Genomic DNA, 19,974 nt, shown 5'->3' with positions numbered 1-19,974 from the left:
CCCATTTAAGCAGTGTACAGTTGTTATTTTCCTTTTATAAGTATTTTTCTAGATGCTGTCCATGTTTTATATCTCAATGACTTGCAAGAAAACAACCAAATAAAGGATTTCAAGAAAAAAAAAAATGGTGTTCACTTCCTTCCTGTCACATAATGCAGTCAACTTCCTACCCGTTCTTCCAGGAAGCATGGCAAAGTCAAACCCTCCCAATAAAAGGTAATTTTCATGTTACTACTAAGTATTTTTTTTTTTTTACATATATAAATCTACATAATCATGAAGGCCTCTAGAATCACCCAAACAAAACAAATATTACAAGAGATCTATAGTGTCTTGTATACTTAGTCAAAAGTCCAAGCGGCAACAATAGTTGCCGGCAGGCAAATGCCTTGTAAGTACATATATCATTGGGAAATGGGGTATACTGTGTTAATAGGTTAATAAATCAAGGTTATTGGTCTTTTTTAGTGCTTTTTGCTTTTATAATATTCCACCTAAACATAACTTAAAGCATGGGATTAATTGCTGTAGTTTATCTTTTTCAAACTTTTATGATATTATGTCCTGTAAGGGGCAAAGTATTGAGACCCCTTCATAAAATTTGGATGTGTTTCATTCTAATCGGTCAAGGACCCAAATAATTTTTATGACTAGTAGCTTATGATTCCATTATAAAGTTGAAATTCTGTCAAGTAAAGAGTTTACATTTACATTATTTCATGAAATCACCTACAGTATAAAGACTGAAATGCACATATGGGAGGTGTTGACCTGCATGACCAATGTGTAAACAGTTACCAGATTGGGATCCGATCAAAGAATTGGTGGTGGCCATGCTACAGCTGGGCACTCAACAATGTTATGGCAATGCCTGGTGTTATTATAGGTACATGAAGGTGTAATGGGAAGTGGGAGGTGAGGCTGCGGGGTGGCAGGTTGGTAGGATGGGGTCTATATGTTAGGTGGCATGACACAAAAACAAAACATGTATTTATTAATTATTTCATTCATTCAAAACCCACCCATTGACAATTAATTCTTTCATTCATTCATACCAGTCATGTAAAGAGGGAGACAGAGATCTCCTCTCCTTCCAAAGGCTGGTTGCCCAGAGTTTTCTCCAGCGCCATGGGAGTTAATGCATTAATTATATTTATTTTCATTAAACTTTTTGATACACAATAATGTCTGCACTTTGTTCTGCAATATGTTCCACCACTTTAAGTAAATGGGTTTGTTGATGACTGTTTAAATTCCCATTTATTCAAGATAATTTTGACATTTTAATAATTTATTTTCAAATTCAAGAGATTATAAGATAGAAGCAGCTTTTTTGGGTTTGCAGTGAATGTCTTTATACTTTTACACATAATAAATTTGTTTATGAATAAAGATTGATCTGTTGAAAGCAGTTATTTTGAGAAAGATGCCAAATGTTCTCCTCCTATTCAAATTTGACATTGAAGGCGTGCATACAACATATTTGCCCACCGGCAACTAAAGTTGCCGCACATTCAAATATGATTTTCAAGAAGAAGAAAAAAAAACTTGGGAAAATAAATGCAGAACGTGTTCATTTAGGACACTATTAACATGACTATATGCATGAAACCATTCAGAAAAATTTGGGCACAAATGAGTTGGACAAGCCCTCAGAGCTTTAAATGGAAGCAAGATGTTTTACAAAACCTGAATGCACATCATTTTAACAACACTCTTTTGAGATTCTGTAAGGCAACAATACATTTGCCCTACTACACAGTTAACTTTCTTTAAACTACACCCTTGCAGCAGAAAACTGCAGCACTACCAGTATGTTTACTTTTGAAGTCATCTTGAAAGTCTTAAGAATATGGTCATTTAGAAATAGTAACTTACAGATGGCCTCAACCACTTGACTTGGTGCAGTTTTAATCCAAGGGTCTTCTGTGGGTCAATGGAGCTGTTGTCTGGAGGGAACATCTCATCTTCGTATCTCCGTTTATTGATGAGGCAGTTCTTGCGCAATTCCAGATAGTCCTGATCCAAGAACTTTATAGGCTTTGTGAGAGAGCCCTTTTCATCTCTTGTTGTGGGTTCATTACGGGGCCGTTTGTTCACTCGTGGTGGAGGCATTGTTTATAGGTCTGCTTTTTTACATATACAACAAAAAATAAGGTAAAGATGTAACATATGGATGATACTGTGAAGATGACATAAAAACATAAATAAATAATGAAATCTGATTTTACACATGAAGTAAGATTTGAGCTGCACTAGTTTTTATAGACAAAGTCTAGACCCACACAGTATTTAAGGTCTTAAAAAACTGAACTTTTTTTAAACTGTCTGCAAGAAAAGGGAATTTAGACTTGTTAGACTTGTTTTGGATGTGTAATGTTGTTCCTTTGTTAGTCATATTTAGATTACTCATAGGCTTACATATAAATGAATGGATTATTTTAATTAAATCACAAAAATTATATACTTTACCTTCAAGGAAACAATTAATCGCCAACACTGTGAGTTCACCTAAATGAGCAGCACTTCCCTCTTTTTTGTTTTTTCCTGCCAATGGCTCTAGTATCCGTGTTCAGTCAGAGGGCTGTATTCAGGAAGTGTGCCGTGTTATGTAGTGGTTTGTTTCTTACGTCACTACTCTTACTAAACATTGCATAACATTCCTCCCATCTACAAAATTGCAAAACACTGAATTCCACCTTGACTATAAACTTACTTTTCAATATCCAAATGCTTGATTAAAATAAGACAGATTGACTCTGTTCAGATTGATATTTTTCTTTAAACTCCTGAGACCCCTGCATGATTGTTGTGTGTATTTTCCATTCCCCTTTTTGATTTGTAACTAGTATCCCCTAAGAAACATGCAAATATATATATATATATATATATATATATATATATATATATATATATATATATATATATATATAAATTCTGGGCCGAAACCGAAAATCCAGGATGCACTTGGCCGAAAACTGAAAACAAACTTTTTTTTTTTTTTTTTACCTATTTAAAAATATATAATTGTATTAATATTATACTTTTTCATTAATTTCATCAATTTAATTAATCTGAATTGAAAAACTACAAACCAATAAAATAAAAATCACACTTTTATTGAAAGTAACACACCAAAATTGGACAAAAAATATATTAAAACTATATTAAATATTATTCTTCATTCAGTTATGTAAAAATCTAATTTTACAGATTTTATTAACAATTATCCAAATAATGAAAAGTTTTAGAAAACTATAATATGCAAAACAACAGTCAAGTAATGAACTTAGCTAGCATCTTTCAAAAAGTTTAAATATGCAACAGTCATTTTAATTAAAACAAAAGGCAGAACACAGAATGGCAGAGGGCCTCTATTCCACTGATCTAGTTCTCTATTCTGTTTATGTAAACGTATGTACACTTTAAGTGAAAATTATTGTGCAAAACAACAGTAATTGAACTAAATCCAACTGTAAACGACAGATCCTCAAGTGAAGAACAAGTGTAATGTAATTGCTATACACATCATATTGGACCGCTTTCTATTTAAGTACAAGTGACAGGATTCTCTTCGAGAACAAAAGTTGCTAAACTTTCTGACAGTCTCTCCTGTCAGAAAGCTCATCAAGAACATGAGATGCTGCACTGAACAGCCTCTCACTCTTTGTGCTGGTGCTTGGGCAGATAAATACCTGTGTGCAATCGGCGCAAGCAAAGGAAAGCGGTCTTTGTTTATGCGACCGTAGTCAAGGGGATTGTCGCTTCTGGCAACGGGTAGTTCAGCTAGATACGTCACAAGTTGTGGTGTAACCACTGATCAGTGGGTGTAACTGCTGTGGATCGGGGCACATTCCTGTAGAATCTCTTGCTGTACTCTGTACATCTTGAAATTTCTGCTGAACAAACACTGCAGATCGCAAATTTGATGTCCTTATATATATATATATTTTTCTTGAGTGTCTATGGTCATAATTATTAACGTCCTAATGTTATGATACATTCACATATATATATATATACACACACACGCACACATATATATATATATACACACACACACACACGTGGACACACATACATAGAATATATATAAATATATATTCTATGTTATGGGAGCAGCCAATTTCCCTCCAAAATTAAACACAAAACGTATTAATGCAGTGTTTCTGCTACTCCTCAGAAAAAAAATGCTATTATATGCAAGTCATTTTAGGGTCAACATAATAAGCAATGTACATTATGCTTCAATATTTACCGATAATTGCTGCAATAATAGCTGCTGCTCTCTGCCCCGCTTAAAATCATTGGCAACGCAATTTGTTTGCAACTATTGAGAAGCTACACGAATCACGTGACCGTGCGGCGGCGACATCACTGTCCCAACCGTCTATGTTCGCAACTCTCATATTTAACGGCTCTGGGGTGCGTTTCCTGTACAACGACGTAACGTGCTACTCCACTACCGTAGTACGATGCACTGTTGAAGAAATCAACTTGCTAGTCACGACTGTTTCCCGAAACCGTATTGTCGCAAATTGGTTGTTCAACCACGTTGGTTAATGGTGTCACACATGTGGTGGAGTAAAAATTACTTTTAATGAATCTGTTTGCGATCGAATTAATGCTAGATGTTTTGGTATAAATTACGGACATGTCATCTGAGGACTATCATATTTTTCTCAGTTATTTGCTTTATTTCCAGATTCAATCATAGGCTCGTTCTTACGCACTAGAGCACGGTCACACATGCGCACTCTTCAAAAACGGTGCTTTAAATCTATTGACAAACTAAAAGACATAAAGGACATTTGTATGTCTTCTAAATAAAAGAGACTGATTGTACTGAATGTCATCTTGCTTATTTGGCTCAATATAATAATTTATTAAGCCCACATGTTATAATAGCAAGAAACTCTGCTTCTAACCACAGGTCGAGAGCTGTCATTCCAACCACACAACTCTGCGATGCTGTTTGCAAATGTTCGTTGGAATGATGGTTTCGGGAAACACCGACTCGTTGAACTATGATGATAACGACGGAACTTGCGACCGTAGTTGGCTAACGATGCTTTTGGGAAACGCACCCCTGGTTCGCGCTTAGTAGATGCCGCCAAGGCAAGTTCAAAACAAAGCGCGCGCGAAAAGAGAAAAGAGAAAAGCTACACACTTTGTGTGTGTGGGTCAATCTGGTTGCAGAGAGACCTTTCAATTCAAATTACAATTACCATTACCTGATAGAAAACTACACAGAAAACCATGTGGGATATCCGAATTACAGATTTCTATTATTAAAAGTACATACATTAATGTTTGGGATCATCTGACTACAGAGAACCGTGAGCAATGTGTCACATTTCTTTAAATAACCAAACCATGAACAAAGGGAATTTTGGGAGTGGTTAGTTTTGGATGTCCTGGGGACATATCACATTAACATACAGGCAGGGATGGGGACAGACCTCCAGAATTATACAGCATTTGGCAAAGACCTTATAACTTTGTTACCCTTAGTTTTATCAACATGGGAAAGGGACCAAAATACCAGTCGCACTGATATATATTAAATAATACCAAAAATGCCTAGTCACATTATTTGTATACATCAGATATTATATTTTGTTACATGCTGTCACGAACGCCGGTGAAGATTGCTCAATCGGCCTCTCTCTCCCAAATATTAACATTGGACTTCATTTCCCATATGCCCGCATACCTGGTCTGATTATCCCACAGCTGTTCCTCATTATCTCTCTATTTAAGCCCTGTTTGTTTGTTCACTCCTTGCAAAGTCTTGTTTGCCCCAGCTACATTTCTAAGCATTACCATTTCCTTGTCTTGATCGCCTGTGTACTGACTCTGCCTTGAACTATCGTTTATGTCTGATTGCTGCCTGCCTTTGTTGTGTTTTTGCCTGGATCTCTATTGCTGTTTGCTGCCTGCCCTGAACTTCTGCCTGTCTGACTACGAATCTGCTCTGTCTCTGATAACACTGTTTGCCTGATTATCGAAGTATGCCTGTCTGAACTTGAGATTGTCATTTAATAAAAACCGCACATGGATCCCACTCAGCCTGAATCCCTGTTACACATGCAGATCTTAGGTGAGTTTGAAGTGGTTCTGAGCTGAAGAGGAAGGAGTAGAGGGAGGGTGATGTTTGTGAGTTTTAGGAGAATAGTCCTAAATTGGCCTGGGGTGAGATTTGTGTTTTATTGTCCTTGCTCAGTAGGATGTGTTGACTCAGGTGAAAATGTTCTTTAGTGTGAGAGTTTTTACGACTCGTATCTCACAGAGTTCTTTGACTTTTAGTGTGTGTGTGTGTGTGTGTGTGTGTGTGTGTGTGTGTGTGTGTGTGTGTGTGCGTGTATTTATCACTTTGTGGGGACCAAATGTCCCCATAAGGATAGTAAAACCTGAAATTTTTGACCTTGTGGGGACATTTTGTCGGTCCCCATGAGGAAAACAGCTTATAAATCACACTAAATGATGTTTTTTGAAAATGTAAAAATGCAGAAAGTTTTCTGTGAGGGTTAGGTTTAGGGGATAGAATATAAAGTTTGTACAGTATAAAAACCATTATGTCTATGGAAAGTCCCCATAAAACATGGAAACACAACGAGTGAGTGAGTGAGTGAGTGAGTGAGTGAGTGAGTGAGTGAGTGAGTGAGTGTTTTTCCAAAAATACATTTTAAACAATATCAAGCTTTTTTTTTTTTAATCATCAATATGTTTATTATGTTTCCAGGAGTGTTGTTTATTCATGTCTTTTGAGACGTTACAGACATTACATAAGAAATTAGCATAATTATTTCTGATTTAAAATAATATCCAGCATCATCCAATCACTGCCAACCATATTAAAATAATTTTATACATTACAAAATTCTGAATCTATGCACTGATTGTCCCATGCCTGCCAAATATGTTGAGTGATCCAAACATCATCTGTAACCTGAAACTGAACTTCTAATCATATTTTAGGAGAATGCACTTATCTGCATAGAGAGCTATAGGATGCTCCCCATTTAGTAAATGACTTAACCTCTAGTGTGCGGTCTGTCTGCACTGATCTCAGAACAGTTGGAAATGCTCCTTATTTTCATCCTAACTCCATACAAAGACTCTGAGAATCAATGGATGCATCCAAAAACTGAAAAATGTTGCTTTCAGTGTTATAATGCACAGTGAATATAAGATATTAGGGATGTGCCTGAAGCCGAATACCTTATTTGTAAAGGCACGGATAATGACTTCAAAACAAATAACGGATTCATCCGAATAATTAAACAAATATTTGTATGACCGATAATCCAAAAAGGATAAAGGATAAAAATTACAACGGATTTATGAATATATATATAAATTTAAAATTATTATTATTTAAAATAAATAATGGTGTGATATTGTAAACAATTCCTGATAGACTTACGGGACATTTACGGGTTTGCAGGTCATGCTGGTTTTATTTCAATTTCTTATAATGTTTGAATTTGCATTTATTATTCACTTAAAAAATGTGTGCTTGACATTTCACATTTTGCTTGGCACCTCCTACCTTCAAAATAACGTTTTTATACATGCACAGGCAAATGTAAATTCTGTTTCATGCAGATATTAATATCTGAAATACCAGGAGAAACCACAACATATTCTACAGTTAATGTTGCCTACAAATTCTGCTTCATCTGGTCAGAAAAAAAAGAATAAAAGTTTGTTTTTTGAATAATAATTGTATACTACTACTACTAGTAATAGTAATAATAATAATAATAGGCTATTATTATGAAAAGCCATACACTTTATGGAATTAAGGAATATTAATAGAAACTAGAAATGTAAGGTCAGCCTAATGCTGCATTCCATTCAACTTGGAAAGTCGGATTTTCCAACTTCCTACTGGGAAAAGTGCAATGGAACACCACTTGAAGTCGTAATTTCAACATGGAAATTTTAAACTCCGATTTCGCAGATATGCAGGTATGTGACGTCACACAATCATGTCGGTACCCAGGAAGATATACAAAATAAGTGATAAACAGTCACTTGTATCAAATAATATCGATGAATAAGTAAAAGTTCCTATATTACATGATATTAATTTGTATTTAACAAATGTAAGCATTGTAGCAGGTGTTCAAAACATTGTAAATTATACTCTCTTTTGGTAATTGTACACCTGTAGCACATTAGAGTAGAGTTGCAAATTGTTTATGAATTGAGTTGCTAGTCCACACTCCTCCGCTGCCAGATTCAGGTCGGGAAAATCTCCGGCTTGATGTACTCCCCTGCCTTCCTGGAGGGGATGTGTTGCCCTTCCAGCCATCCTTCTGCTGGCAGGTCTTCCCACCACTCTGGAGTCGAGGGAGAGGGAAAGAGGGAGGGGGAGAGACAGAGAGAGAAAAGCTTGCTCGCCGGTCCCGGGACACACCGTCTCCTGGTCCTCAGCCACTCATCCGCCCTCTGATTGACCACAGCCGCTCCTCCCCTGGCGGAAGCAGCGAGTCCTCTGACCCCTGGCGCAAGGTAATGGCTCCTCCACTTCCTGGCAGACAGCAGCTGTTCCTCCAGCTCCCGGCAGCGACTCCTCCATCCCCTGGCGGACAGCAGCACCGAGTTCTCGACGACAGCACATCCCTCCGCCTTCCTGGGTTTCGGCACCAATGCAACAGGGTTAGGATGGGCAAGGAGGAGGCTGGAACCGGCAGAACAGTCAACATAACTTTAATGACATAAAATGTATGTATACAAACATAAACATAAACACACACACACAGGTGCCACGCCCTCCTCTTCGTCTAAACCAACAATCAGAAAAGAGTGCCAAAGCCCAAAGCACTCACAAAAACACTTTTAAAATAGAAATACTTGAGGTATCTCCATACTTAAATTCTGTTTTCAGCATTTTAAAAGTCACATTTGATGAAAAGCACCTGGTTATAAGATTGTGAATTAAAAACTTTTGGTGAGTCTTTCGATATGATGCCCATTTATATAATGCATTGTAAAGGTATAAAACAGATGAGTAAATTACTTGGCAGGGGACAATTTGTGTAATGTAACAACTAAACTATTCCCTATCCAGTTCAGATTACACATAGGTCCATATAGTGTATAGCTAGGCTGACATAAAACATGGTAAAAACTACCAAGGAGGGCTTACAAATGTTGAGATATACTCACTGGCCACTTTATTACAGTACAGTATGTACACATGCACACATACTTATTTATGCAATCGTGTGGCTGCAGTGCAATACATAAAATCATGTAGATATGGGTCAGGACATTCAGTTTACGTTAACATCAACCATCAAAATGGGGGAAAATGTTTTGACCATGGCATGATGACAAGGTGTGAACAGAACAGCCGATCGCTGGATGTTTTTTGTTTTTGGCACCAATTCCTGAGACTGTTGAGCGTGAAAATCTCAGGAGATCAGCAGTAACAGAAATACTCAAACCAGCCTGTCTGGCACTAACAATGTTGCCACAGTCGAAATCACTGAAATCATATTTTCCCCCCATTCTGATGGTTGATGTGAACATAAAATCATTCAGGTACTGGTCAGGAGCTTATGCAATGCACTGCACTGCTATCACACGATTGGCTGATTAGAAAATCACATGGATGATTGTTGGTGCCAGATTGGCTGGTTTGAGTATTTCTGTGCCTGGTGCCAAAAACAAAGAAACAACAAGTGAGTGGCATTTCTGCAGATGAAACACCTTGTTGATGAGAGAGGTCAACAGAGAATAGCCAGACTGGTTTGTACTGACAAAGTCAATGGTAACTTAGATAACCACTCTGTACATTTGTGGTGAGAAGAATATCATCTCAGTATGCTATTCTGAGTGGGTTGACGCTGGTTTAGCGGCATGAGGGGGACCTACACAACATTAGGCAGGTAGTTTTAATATTGCGTCTGATCGGTATATATACACTATATATAAACATTAGAGCACAACACTGATTCCAGACACTGATTGTAGTCACCAGATAATAATCAGGGATAAACAAGGTACTCTGCCTTCATGTGCTATTAGAATTATCCTACTTCCCACTTAATAATTAGGAGTACGTCATAGTCACATGCATTGGTCAGATATAATTTGAAAGACTGGTTTGAGCTATGGTAACTACGGTAACCTGTTCTGCTGTCACCAGTCACAAATTTCAGTAAATTGTGTATCATGCATTAGAATGAGAACCCAAATATTTCTTGGCTTAAAAGATACAAGAACTAAATCAATGTGGGACATTGTAATATAATTTCTTTAAGTAGCACATTAAAGTTTCTCACGCACACCTGATATGACAGGTGTGGGAGAAAACAGATCAATATGTAAGTCAATTAAGTCATTTTTGCTTGAAATTCTTCTCTCTGGCAAGTAGGTTGTGATTTGCATGAAAATGTGAATAACCAAAAACACAAGTAGAAAGTGAAAGTTAAAGTGGAGATTGAGCAGGGAGGAGAATTAATAGTGAAAAAGGAATTAAATACACACATGGATTAGACTACTTTAATGCTGAGTTATGCAATTTGTGGAGCTTCAATATTTTAGCACCGATTCACTTTCATTGTATGGACCAAAAGAGCTGAGATATTCTTCTAAAAATCTTAATTTGTGTTCTGCAGAAGAAAGAAAGTCATACATATCCAGGCTGGCATGAGGGTGAGTAAACGATGAGAGAATTTTCATTTTTGGGTGAATTATTCCTTTTTAAGCATGTTGTAGCCCCTGTACCAAACAACTTTCCCATGCCTGCTCTACCTCCACTATTATACAAGACATGACATGCCAAGTGATCCTGCTTATTTAGCATTGTTTGCATTACTTGCATTGTTTGAACATGTTTTATGCACAACAATAACGCTCTGTCGGCATTAAGGGAAGTTTCTTTTCATTTCTGTCATCATGTCTCCCTTTTATTTTTTGGAATCAGATTCATGTAGTGTTTATCAGAGATAAGTGATGCATTTTAAAATTTGACATACAGTTCATTATAATGGGGCATAGGTTTTGCCACTCGATACTCAATACTCACTGTATATATATACATATATAAATATATACCATTTATAAAATAAAAAACATGTGTAGAAAAGTTAACTACCAACAAAAACGAACACAAGTGCACAAGCACACATTTTCGTGGGGTTCTTCTTGTTGGTGTCCTCCACCCAAGCCCGGAGGCAAACTTGACGCAAAATGTACTCTGTCAAGTTGGTTTTGGTGAATCTTATTTTCTTGAGGAGAAGAAAATGACGTATTATACAAAGAGCAACAACTTTTAGGTGTGCGTTGTTAGCTCGTCGATGCCACTCATTGGTAAGAAGTTATTATGACAATATTCATTTAACTGAACACAAAATAACTGAAGAATAGATCCATTGAACTCCTGGAAAATTTCTTACAGAATATTTAAAAACTTAGACTTCAGGTTTTAGTTTACAGTTGGATATATTTTGTCTACATAAGATAAACTAATAAAAGATAATATTCAAAGTTGATGTTAATAATACACTGATGTCAGTGTATCATTTGTGTATCTCATGTTTATACCTTTTTTATGAATGGTTCACATTTTACCATCAAACATTAACTTAAACTAAAGTGTGTGTGTGTATGTGTGTGTGTGTGTGTGTGTGTATATATATATATATATATATATATATATATATATATATATATATATATATATTTATTTTTTTTTAATTTATAAAATGTTTTTTTAGTTTGGGATCTCTTTATGGTTGGCTACAACCACAATTGTCTGTGCTCAGGTTGTACCTGGATGGGACAAGTGACCAGAGGCCAGACTTTAGGCTTACCAGACAGACCCTCATTACCACCCTCCGTAAGGATCGTGACCACAGATGGGGTCAAGATCTTGAAATTCTGGTCTTTAAATTTTGGCTGGCAAGTACAACTTCTAACTGGGTTGTTTGCAGAGCATTTGATGTACCCCGTTCGACAGTGCACATGATTGTTCACAGAGTCACAAAAAAGATCCTCCAGATCAAACAGAGAGTAATCCAATTCCCATCACTGCAGGAGCTTGAGGGAATCAGTGCTGGCGAATACAAGTGTAAGTGTATGCGAATACAGTAGTTACATGTGATAAATAATATATGTGAACAATCCAACAAATTACCTTTGCTAGTTATGAGTCAAAATTTGCATTAAAGCGGAGTTAGTGGCCAACCATAAATTAATCCATCAATATGCATAATTCATTATATCTTGATACAGATGCATTTTTTATTAATAAAATAGATGCTGTCTATAAAAACTCTGCTGCCGTCTCCGTGTTGGATTATGGGAAAGAGGGGTCGGAGAGTGTACATTGTATGTACAGTCAAAATCAGATTGCATTGTGGATAAAAATGAGTGAACAAATGTAGGGAATATGAAGTAGGGAATGAATTCGAACTCCACTACAAAATGTCAGACACCCGAAATAGTGCACTATTTAGTGGATGGGTAGTGGATATATATACATATATATATATATATATACACTCACCTAAAGGATTATTAGGAACACCATACTAATACTGTGTTTGACCCCCTTTCGCCTTCATTCTACGTGGCATTGATTCAACAAGGTGCTGAAAGCATTCTTTAGAAATGTTGGCCCATATTGATAGGATAGCATCTTGCAGTTGATGGAGATTTGTGGGATGCACATCCAGGGCACGAAGCTCCCGTTCCACCACATCCCAAAGATGCTGTATTGGGTTGAGATCTGGTGACTGTGGGGGCCATTTTAGTACAGTGAACTCATTGTCATGTTCAAGAAACCAATTTGAAATGATTCGAGCTTTGTGACATGGTGCATTATCCTGCTGGAAGTAGCCATCAGAGGATGGGTACCCGGTGGGGTCTTCTGCTGTTGTAGCCCATCCGCCTCAAGGTTGTGCGTGTTGTGGCTTCACAAATGCTTTGCTGCATACCTCGGTTGTAACGAGTGGTTATTTCAGTCAAAGTTGCTCTTCTATCAGCTTGAATCAGTCGGCCCATTCTCCTCTGACCTCTAGCATCAACAAGGCATTTTCAGCCCACAGGACTGCCGCATACTGGATGTTTTTCCCTTTTCACACCATTCTTTGTAAACCCTAGAAATGGTTGTGCGTGAAAATCCCAGTAACTGAGCAGATTGTGAAATACTCAGACCGGCCCGTCTGGCACCAACAACCATGCCACGCTCAAAATTGCTTAAATCACCTTTCTTTCCCATTCTGACATTCAGTTTGGAGTTCAGGAGATTGTCTTGACCAGGACCACACCCCTAAATGCATTGAAGCAACTGCCATGTGATTGGTTGATTAGATAATTGCATTAATGAGAAATTGAACAGGTGTTCCTAATAATCCTTTAGGTAAGTGTATATAAACAATTTATCAATCCCAAGCCTATGTATTACTTTTGTGACATTTTTTGCCACCTTAACTTATGTGCATATGTACACACATAACCATTGATTAAAGCTTTGAATTAAAAGATGTGAGCTGACATTAAGATGTACATCCCAGACCACACAAAAGCATTTAAAAACTGCAAACATTTTATTTAAATACAGTGGGCTGTAAGAAATACAGTGAGCAACAAATAACCCAACAAAACCCTAATATACACACCATATATTGCATTACTGTATTTTAAATAGATGATAGAGCATATTAAGGAAATTCAGCTGACTCTTCGTCGCAGGTGAAGAATGTGAATGTCAGGACTATTGAACTCTGGGTCTTGTTTCTCAGGTGGGATATCCTCTGACTGGAAGTCTTGCAAAAGCAGCTGTAGAATGACAACACAGATGAGATAAAAAAAAACACATTTAGCCTTACAAGGCACTTTGAGTATTTCTAAAATCCACAGGATAGTAAATAACATAGCATTATTTCGAGCACAAATTGTTTGAGACAAAATATTGTTTGTTTCTGTTAAGATGTGCCACTAAATATATAATATAATCTTTTATTGGTTTAGTGTAGGTTTTACATTAAGGTCTATTTGGAGTCTCAAACCTCAAAGAATCTATTTTCTATCTCAGGATTGACTCCAACAGTCCGTTGCTCATAGCAACAGATGATGCATGTCTCAGGCCCAGCAAGGACTTTCAGAGTCTCCACTAGGGGCACCACAGACTGAAACATAAAAGTGGAATGAAAAACACTGCAGTAGTTAGATCTAGTACTGATCACTGATCTGTACTGTAAAGCCAAGTATTGAAGGTACAAAGGAAATAGGCCCATGAACTTCATTACAATACCTATTATTACAATACCTGCTCATAGTAGATACAGTCAGCCATCAGAATATAATGCGGATGAGGTAGAAAATCTTCCACATTTCCTCCCCTTTAAAAAAGAGATTAACTGCATAAACCATTATAAACAAAAACCGCTATGCGTGTGACATATATTTGGGATGTGGTTGGGGAGATAATCACAGCCAACCCAAATTTTACACATGAATAGATCATGCTCAAAGCATAAGCTTTGTTGTTATAATTATATAATTGCTTAAAAAGAGGATGCAGGATTAAACTTAGTACAAACCATTTCAGTACCTTGGCTGCAACTGAGCCTGTGCTGATGAGATGCTCATTTTTCCTAATGTTCAGCTGGAGAAGAGGCTGCAGGTCTTCCAGATCCGTCACTGTGACATTAGCCCTGTGGGTGCACAATATTGAGGTTTATGGCACTTTTCCACTGCACATTACAGTTCGACTCCACTCTGCTCATTTTACTTTTCTGAGCTTGATTTTGCACTGCAGTTTAGTGCCGCCTCAACGTGGGTGGGATTATAGGCTGATCGTCATTGTTGCGCCGCCTCTACTGCCGTGACATCATCTTAAACGCAACACAAACAATAAACAATAACACGACCGCTAGATGTTAGCTACTAGCTCATTGTGCTGCATAAAGCAGTTGTTGCATGGTGATTTTACACAAGTGTAACAGTTAAATTGGCCAGGATGTTTTATAAGCAATCTTTCCAGTAGCTGGTCAACTAAATAAAGTGAAGCTTTCAAGCAGAATATAGTTGACGTAACAAAACGTACCATCCTCCATCGTGGACTCAAGAGTCCAGTGCATTCTCCCTCACATTGCCATAGATAGCGTCCATTTGGTTGAACCACTTCCACTTTCTTCTGTTTGAACCGGTAAGTCCGGTAGTAGCCCTGTGTTGCCAACAGCTGACACACTTCCTGAAAGACGTTTTCGTTTCACGTCGTTTCATTCGTCTCTAAAAAGAGTCTACATCTTGTTTACTGACCACGGCATGGTTTAGCGCACAATTCGAATATCGTGTGAACAAATGATACTGCTATCGCTGTTGCTAACTTTATTGGCTCGCTTGGAACCTTGAACGAGGTGGTTCTAAAAAAAGTACCAGGTACTATCCACAGTGAAAAAATTTATTAAAAAAAAGCATGCAGAGTGGAGTCGAGCTGTACTGTGCAGTGGAAAAGCCCCATTACATTCAGTCAAGATGCTTACAACTGATCACATTTCCCTCACTTTAACATTAAAAACCACTTTTAACATTCAAATATCATGTTGATACTTAATGATATTCTTATGAGACCTGAATATTCATCAAACATAATAAAAATATATAAAAACTACATTTTATGAAGAGATTTAATGAAACATTGAACAGGTTACAGGTTGTACGTGCAAAGACGATCTGAATAGATTCAGTACCCGCTTCATTTCTGTTATTACCAAATTTGTAATATAACAGAAGGTTAAATCTTCAATAACATTTTCCTATTGGGATTTAGTTAGGTCAGAAGAGTTTCTTAAAAGAATTTGAAGTGGAAAATAATAGTAGCCTATAATTACAAAATGACTATACAAAGTTTTACACACACCACTGGGCTCCTTAAGACCCCAAACATTTCACCATGGTAAATATAGTTTGCAGTTTGATAAATCAGCTGTGCACTATCATAGACATGTAAATAATGTTGCATGTGATCAATTGCTCCACAATCTGTCATTTAAATTTACGACTCTTCATTTTCTAATCCAAATAGCTCCAAAATTTGAACACCTAGAAGACTGAAGCAACTGTCATCTTGACCAGTCTGAATTGTGAATTATTTCACAGCAGTTTGCTTTCCTGTCAACTCTTTTTATGTCCATGAGTCGGGAAGGTGACAAATAAGCACTCCTCACTTTTAACGGCTATTTCCAGTAAACACGCAATCTGTGTTCATCAGTTTACCTGATAAATCAGTGTTATAGGCATACAGATCAGTGAAAGTTTTCACAAATCCAGAAACTAGTGTTTTTCTATCAAAATTATCATGCGTTTGCCAAATAAGCCCTCTCAAAGACTATAAAACTGATATTTCAGGTAAACTGTTGACTCAATAATTCAAAAAAGGATTAAGAGACATCATGAAGGTGTATTTGAGCCTATTATAACCCGTCTAGGTGCTCAGTTTTTAGAATTATAAACTGATTTCTCTGATGGCTTTATCCATTGACAGCCTCTATTGTAAAATTATTGCACGGCAATGGGGTTAGAGCAGAAAGACACAATCAAACGCGACCAAATGTGATTGTGAAAGTTTTCACAAATCAGGTTCTATCTAATACAAGTGAATTTGCATGAACACAGATTGCGTGTTTACTGGAAATAGCCGTTAAAATTAAAGAGCGCTTATTTTTCACCTTCCCGTCTCGTGGACTTAAAAAGAGTTGACAGGAAAACAATCTAATGTGAAAATAAATCACAAATCAGACTGGTCAAGATGAGAGTGGTTTCAGTCTTCTATGTGATCAACTTTTGGAGCTGTTTAGATTAGAAAATGAAGAGTCGTAAACATGACCGATTGCGGAGCGAAGGATGATGTCATCCGAATTTCACATGAAATATTATTTACATGTCTATGACAGCGCATAGCGGGTTTATCAATCCGCAAACAACAGCATTCATAATTCACCCCAGAGTGGCAGCCACGAGACCCACGAGTCCTGTTCCTGCGCCCAGTTCAATCATTTTCTTAGAGGACCACGTACTATTACCGGACTGAGTACTGCAAAACTGTTCCGTTTCGAGGTATTTTGATAGGACAATAGCTGCATCCCAAACTACACAGCCCACGTCCCCTTTGCTACACTGATACATTCTTAAAACAGAACCATCGTTTTTCTCGATTTCCCTAACAAAATAATCTACAGAACTGTCTTCGGTCGCCATCTTCTTCTTCATTTGGTTTTATTGGCGGTTGGCAAAGCAGCTTGCAGGTACATTACCGCCACCTACCGACTAGAAGGAAAAGAGAGGAGAAAAAAATACATTTAAAAATAAATTCTTTCTATTAGCCCCTTTTTCCTTCAGATTATCAAGTAGGTAACTCTATATTCCCCATGACGACTCTCCCAGTAGGTTTCCTATGATTACAATAAAAAGGAAGATTTTATTTATTTATTTTTCTTTTTTTGTAATAGACTTTGAATATGCAAATTAATACTAAAATGTATCTTTTTTTATTTTTTATTAAAGTAAGATTATTGGAATTAATAATAATTGCCATTTTTAATTATGAATGTGATCTGTCATCACTGTAACCATTCTATAGCAGCCTTCCAGCTGACCATTTTTGGTTGCCAGAATGTCCCCAGAAGGTACATTTTTAAGGGTTTTTTTATGTATGTTAAGCCAGGATTTTGTTGTTATGGAATTAGAAAGTTGTTTTAGGCTCTTAACGTTCCCCTAACGTTTTCTTGACATTCCCCTAATGTTCACCTAACGTTCTCTTAACATTCCCTTGTTAACCTCAATTGTCACCCTTTATTTGACATATTCATACATTCATGCATCATTCATCAAGCAACAATCGGTCTATATAACTAAATAAGCCATGAATTGCGGGACATTCAAAATAGTCATAAAAAAAAAAGAAAACATTTTCATAGATAAAAATGTGCAAGAACACTCAAAACATAAATTGCAACTATAAAAACAGATCATTTTTTCAACTTCTGGTCAACCTCTCCAACTTCTTCCACCACCGTCATCTGCAAATTTAACAAAGAAATGAAAAAGACAACAAAAGTTACATGGAAATTATATTAAACAATTAGAATTAGATGAACAATTCATGACATATTCTTCTACTATATATCATGAAGTTTGCGTCTAGTGGTCTGATGTTATGTGCAACAACAAAATAATAATAATAATAATAATAATAAACTTCTAAATCTTCTTTAAAATATAAATAAACATGAAAAACAAACGATTAGATATTAACACTTGTTTTGTGTATTTTGTCATAAATCTTCGTAATGAAAAACAAAATACACTTAATCCACAAAATGAATTTGATCATTTTTAAAGATGTTTATACATTTATACTGAAGAACAAGACAAATACGCTGATTAAAGCTTAAGTGCAGCATCACAATATTGTGTGATTTGTATATAATAAAATATTAGCTGATATTTTAGTTTAAAAATATATACAAAACAGATTATTTAATAAAAGCTGAATAGTAAAATTAAGTATGCTAAAGTGCAATTATACCACCTAAATCTTAGATAGGCCTACCAGAGAATACACCACAAATTGGTTTATTTATATCGATCAACATCTAAAAAATCTTCTGACCTCTTCAAATCATATCACAGGAGAATATATTTCATGAATAATTTACATTTACATTTCTGCATTTAGCAGTCGATGCATTATAAAAACAAGGAGCAATATCAATCACCAAAGGCATAAAGCTTACTAAAGCTTAGTAAAAATGTTGGTTTTACTTTAGCTGAGGGGTATCTTTCTTGATTTCGTTGGCCAAAGACAGCAAATTTAGGCTTTTACTCTTGCAATGAGAGAAAATGAACATACTCCTTCACAGTTGCTGACTGGCAGGGTGATGAAAAGCTTTGGGGCAACATACATGCATATTGAGTAAACTGATGGCAGCCATGATCTATAATTGTTTTCAGCATGTTTGATCCGGCTCCATTGAAATGAAAGATCTGAACTGTATCAGCTCATCAGCATGACAGCTGTTCAAGTCATCAGGTTAAAAAGTAGAAAGGTTATGTAGCTCCTGTACAGGCTCCTGTAATAATGTTGCTGTCGGATTCTGAGTCTGAATAGAACACCAAAGAGACTATTCGTGTGTTTATAGGAATCCAGTCTGTGATCAAGGTAGTCGACTAATATTAAATGTGTAATATTAAATGTGTCCACTTGAAATTTACGGCTTCCACTATGGCCTGCATCACCATCTGTGGCCTTGTCAGCAAAAGTTGTTCTTTTCTTGATTCGTTCATGCTTATATGACTGACATACACCTTGCACACTTAAAGCGTTCCTCTCAAAGTGTTCAAATAGTTCTTGCTAATAGAGATAATACAAACTCATGTAATGATTCAAGCAGTTGCACCGCTGTCCGAAGGTCCATATCATATTTTTATTCGAGTATATCAGGGGCGGTGTGTTAATTAGGGCGATATGGGCGACGCACTGCCAAACGTGAAAAGGAGGGATTTTTTTTCTAACCAATTCTATCACGGCAACAGTCATTATCAGTGTTCTAATCTAGATGTCTGATCTGCCAATCAGGCTAAAGTCGTGCTTAAAATGACCCCGCCCCTTTTTGGGCGATTTCAGTCAGGTTGAAAATCGCCCCAGAAGTCTCCCATAGACTCTCATGTAAAAAATTTTTTTTTCAAATATCAGAGCTCTCAATTCGCTATGTGCACAGGTGACGCGACGAACGTTCGAAATCTGCGTGGTGGGCGGGGGGACTTCCGGTTTAGGTTACTACCGGTATTTCCGATGTAGATATTGTGGAAGAGTGAGTGGCAAGCTATCAGTGAGTACCGTATGTAAAATGTTAACAGTAAATAAGAACCGTCTTACATATCAGTATCAAATTGGCAACTCTAAATTACATTGTAGTGTTCCTCGATGTGCCGTTTCATCGAGGT

General features: G+C 36.8%; 2 protein-coding genes across 11 annotated transcripts in view; both read right to left on the bottom strand.

Moving 5' to 3' along the window:
• The window catches only part of LOC127656694 (calpain-1 catalytic subunit-like), a 95,570-nt gene that overhangs the window by 54,159 nt on the left and 21,437 nt on the right, over nucleotides 1–19,974 (bottom strand). For 6 of the 10 annotated variants that reach the window (XM_052145133.1, XM_052145137.1, XM_052145136.1 and 3 more), the window contains exons 1-2: nucleotides 2,473–2,579; nucleotides 1,879–2,129 (exon numbers count right to left, since the gene is read on the bottom strand). The exons of 2 other annotated variants lie outside the window; for them this stretch is intronic. In XM_052145133.1, the coding sequence (XP_052001093.1) occupies nucleotides 1,879–2,115 (237 nt within the window). In that variant the 5' untranslated portion in view covers nucleotides 2,116–2,129; nucleotides 2,473–2,579. Of the gene's footprint in view, nucleotides 1–1,878; nucleotides 2,130–2,472; nucleotides 2,588–19,974 lie in introns of those variants that run through there. 2 more of the 10 variants (XM_052145134.1, XM_052145138.1) reach the window with 2 other exon arrangements.
• On the bottom strand, nucleotides 13,570–17,228 carry vcpkmt (valosin containing protein lysine (K) methyltransferase). Its single transcript, XM_052145145.1, has 5 exons — nucleotides 16,970–17,228; nucleotides 14,568–14,681; nucleotides 14,294–14,366; nucleotides 14,034–14,153; nucleotides 13,570–13,803 (listed from the first exon to the last, which is right to left on the bottom strand). Exons 1-5 carry the CDS (start codon nucleotides 17,224–17,226, stop codon nucleotides 13,696–13,698), a joined length of 672 nt encoding a protein of 223 aa, XP_052001105.1. The 5' UTR covers nucleotides 17,227–17,228; the 3' UTR covers nucleotides 13,570–13,695.

Source organism: Xyrauchen texanus, chromosome 16, assembly GCF_025860055.1.
Source record: "Xyrauchen texanus isolate HMW12.3.18 chromosome 16, RBS_HiC_50CHRs, whole genome shotgun sequence".
In the NCBI taxonomy this organism is placed as follows: Eukaryota; Metazoa; Chordata; class Actinopteri; order Cypriniformes; family Catostomidae; genus Xyrauchen; species Xyrauchen texanus.
Note: the sequence above shows the minus strand (reverse complement) of the source record. Positions and strands in the feature narration are given on the sequence as shown.

Excerpts from the sequence above, each read along its gene's own strand:
- vcpkmt (XM_052145145.1), bottom strand. The coding sequence starts at position 17,226 with ATGGCGACCGAAGACAGTTCTGTAGATTATTTTGTTAGGGAAATCGAG. Across the intron at positions 14,367-14,567 it reads GCAGCCAAGGTACTGAAATG|GGGAGGAAATGTGGAAGATT; the intron begins GTTTGTACTAAG and ends TCTTTTTTAAAG. Across the intron at positions 14,154-14,293 it reads ACTGTATCTACTATGAGCAG|TCTGTGGTGCCCCTAGTGGA; the intron begins GTATTGTAATAA and ends TTTATGTTTCAG.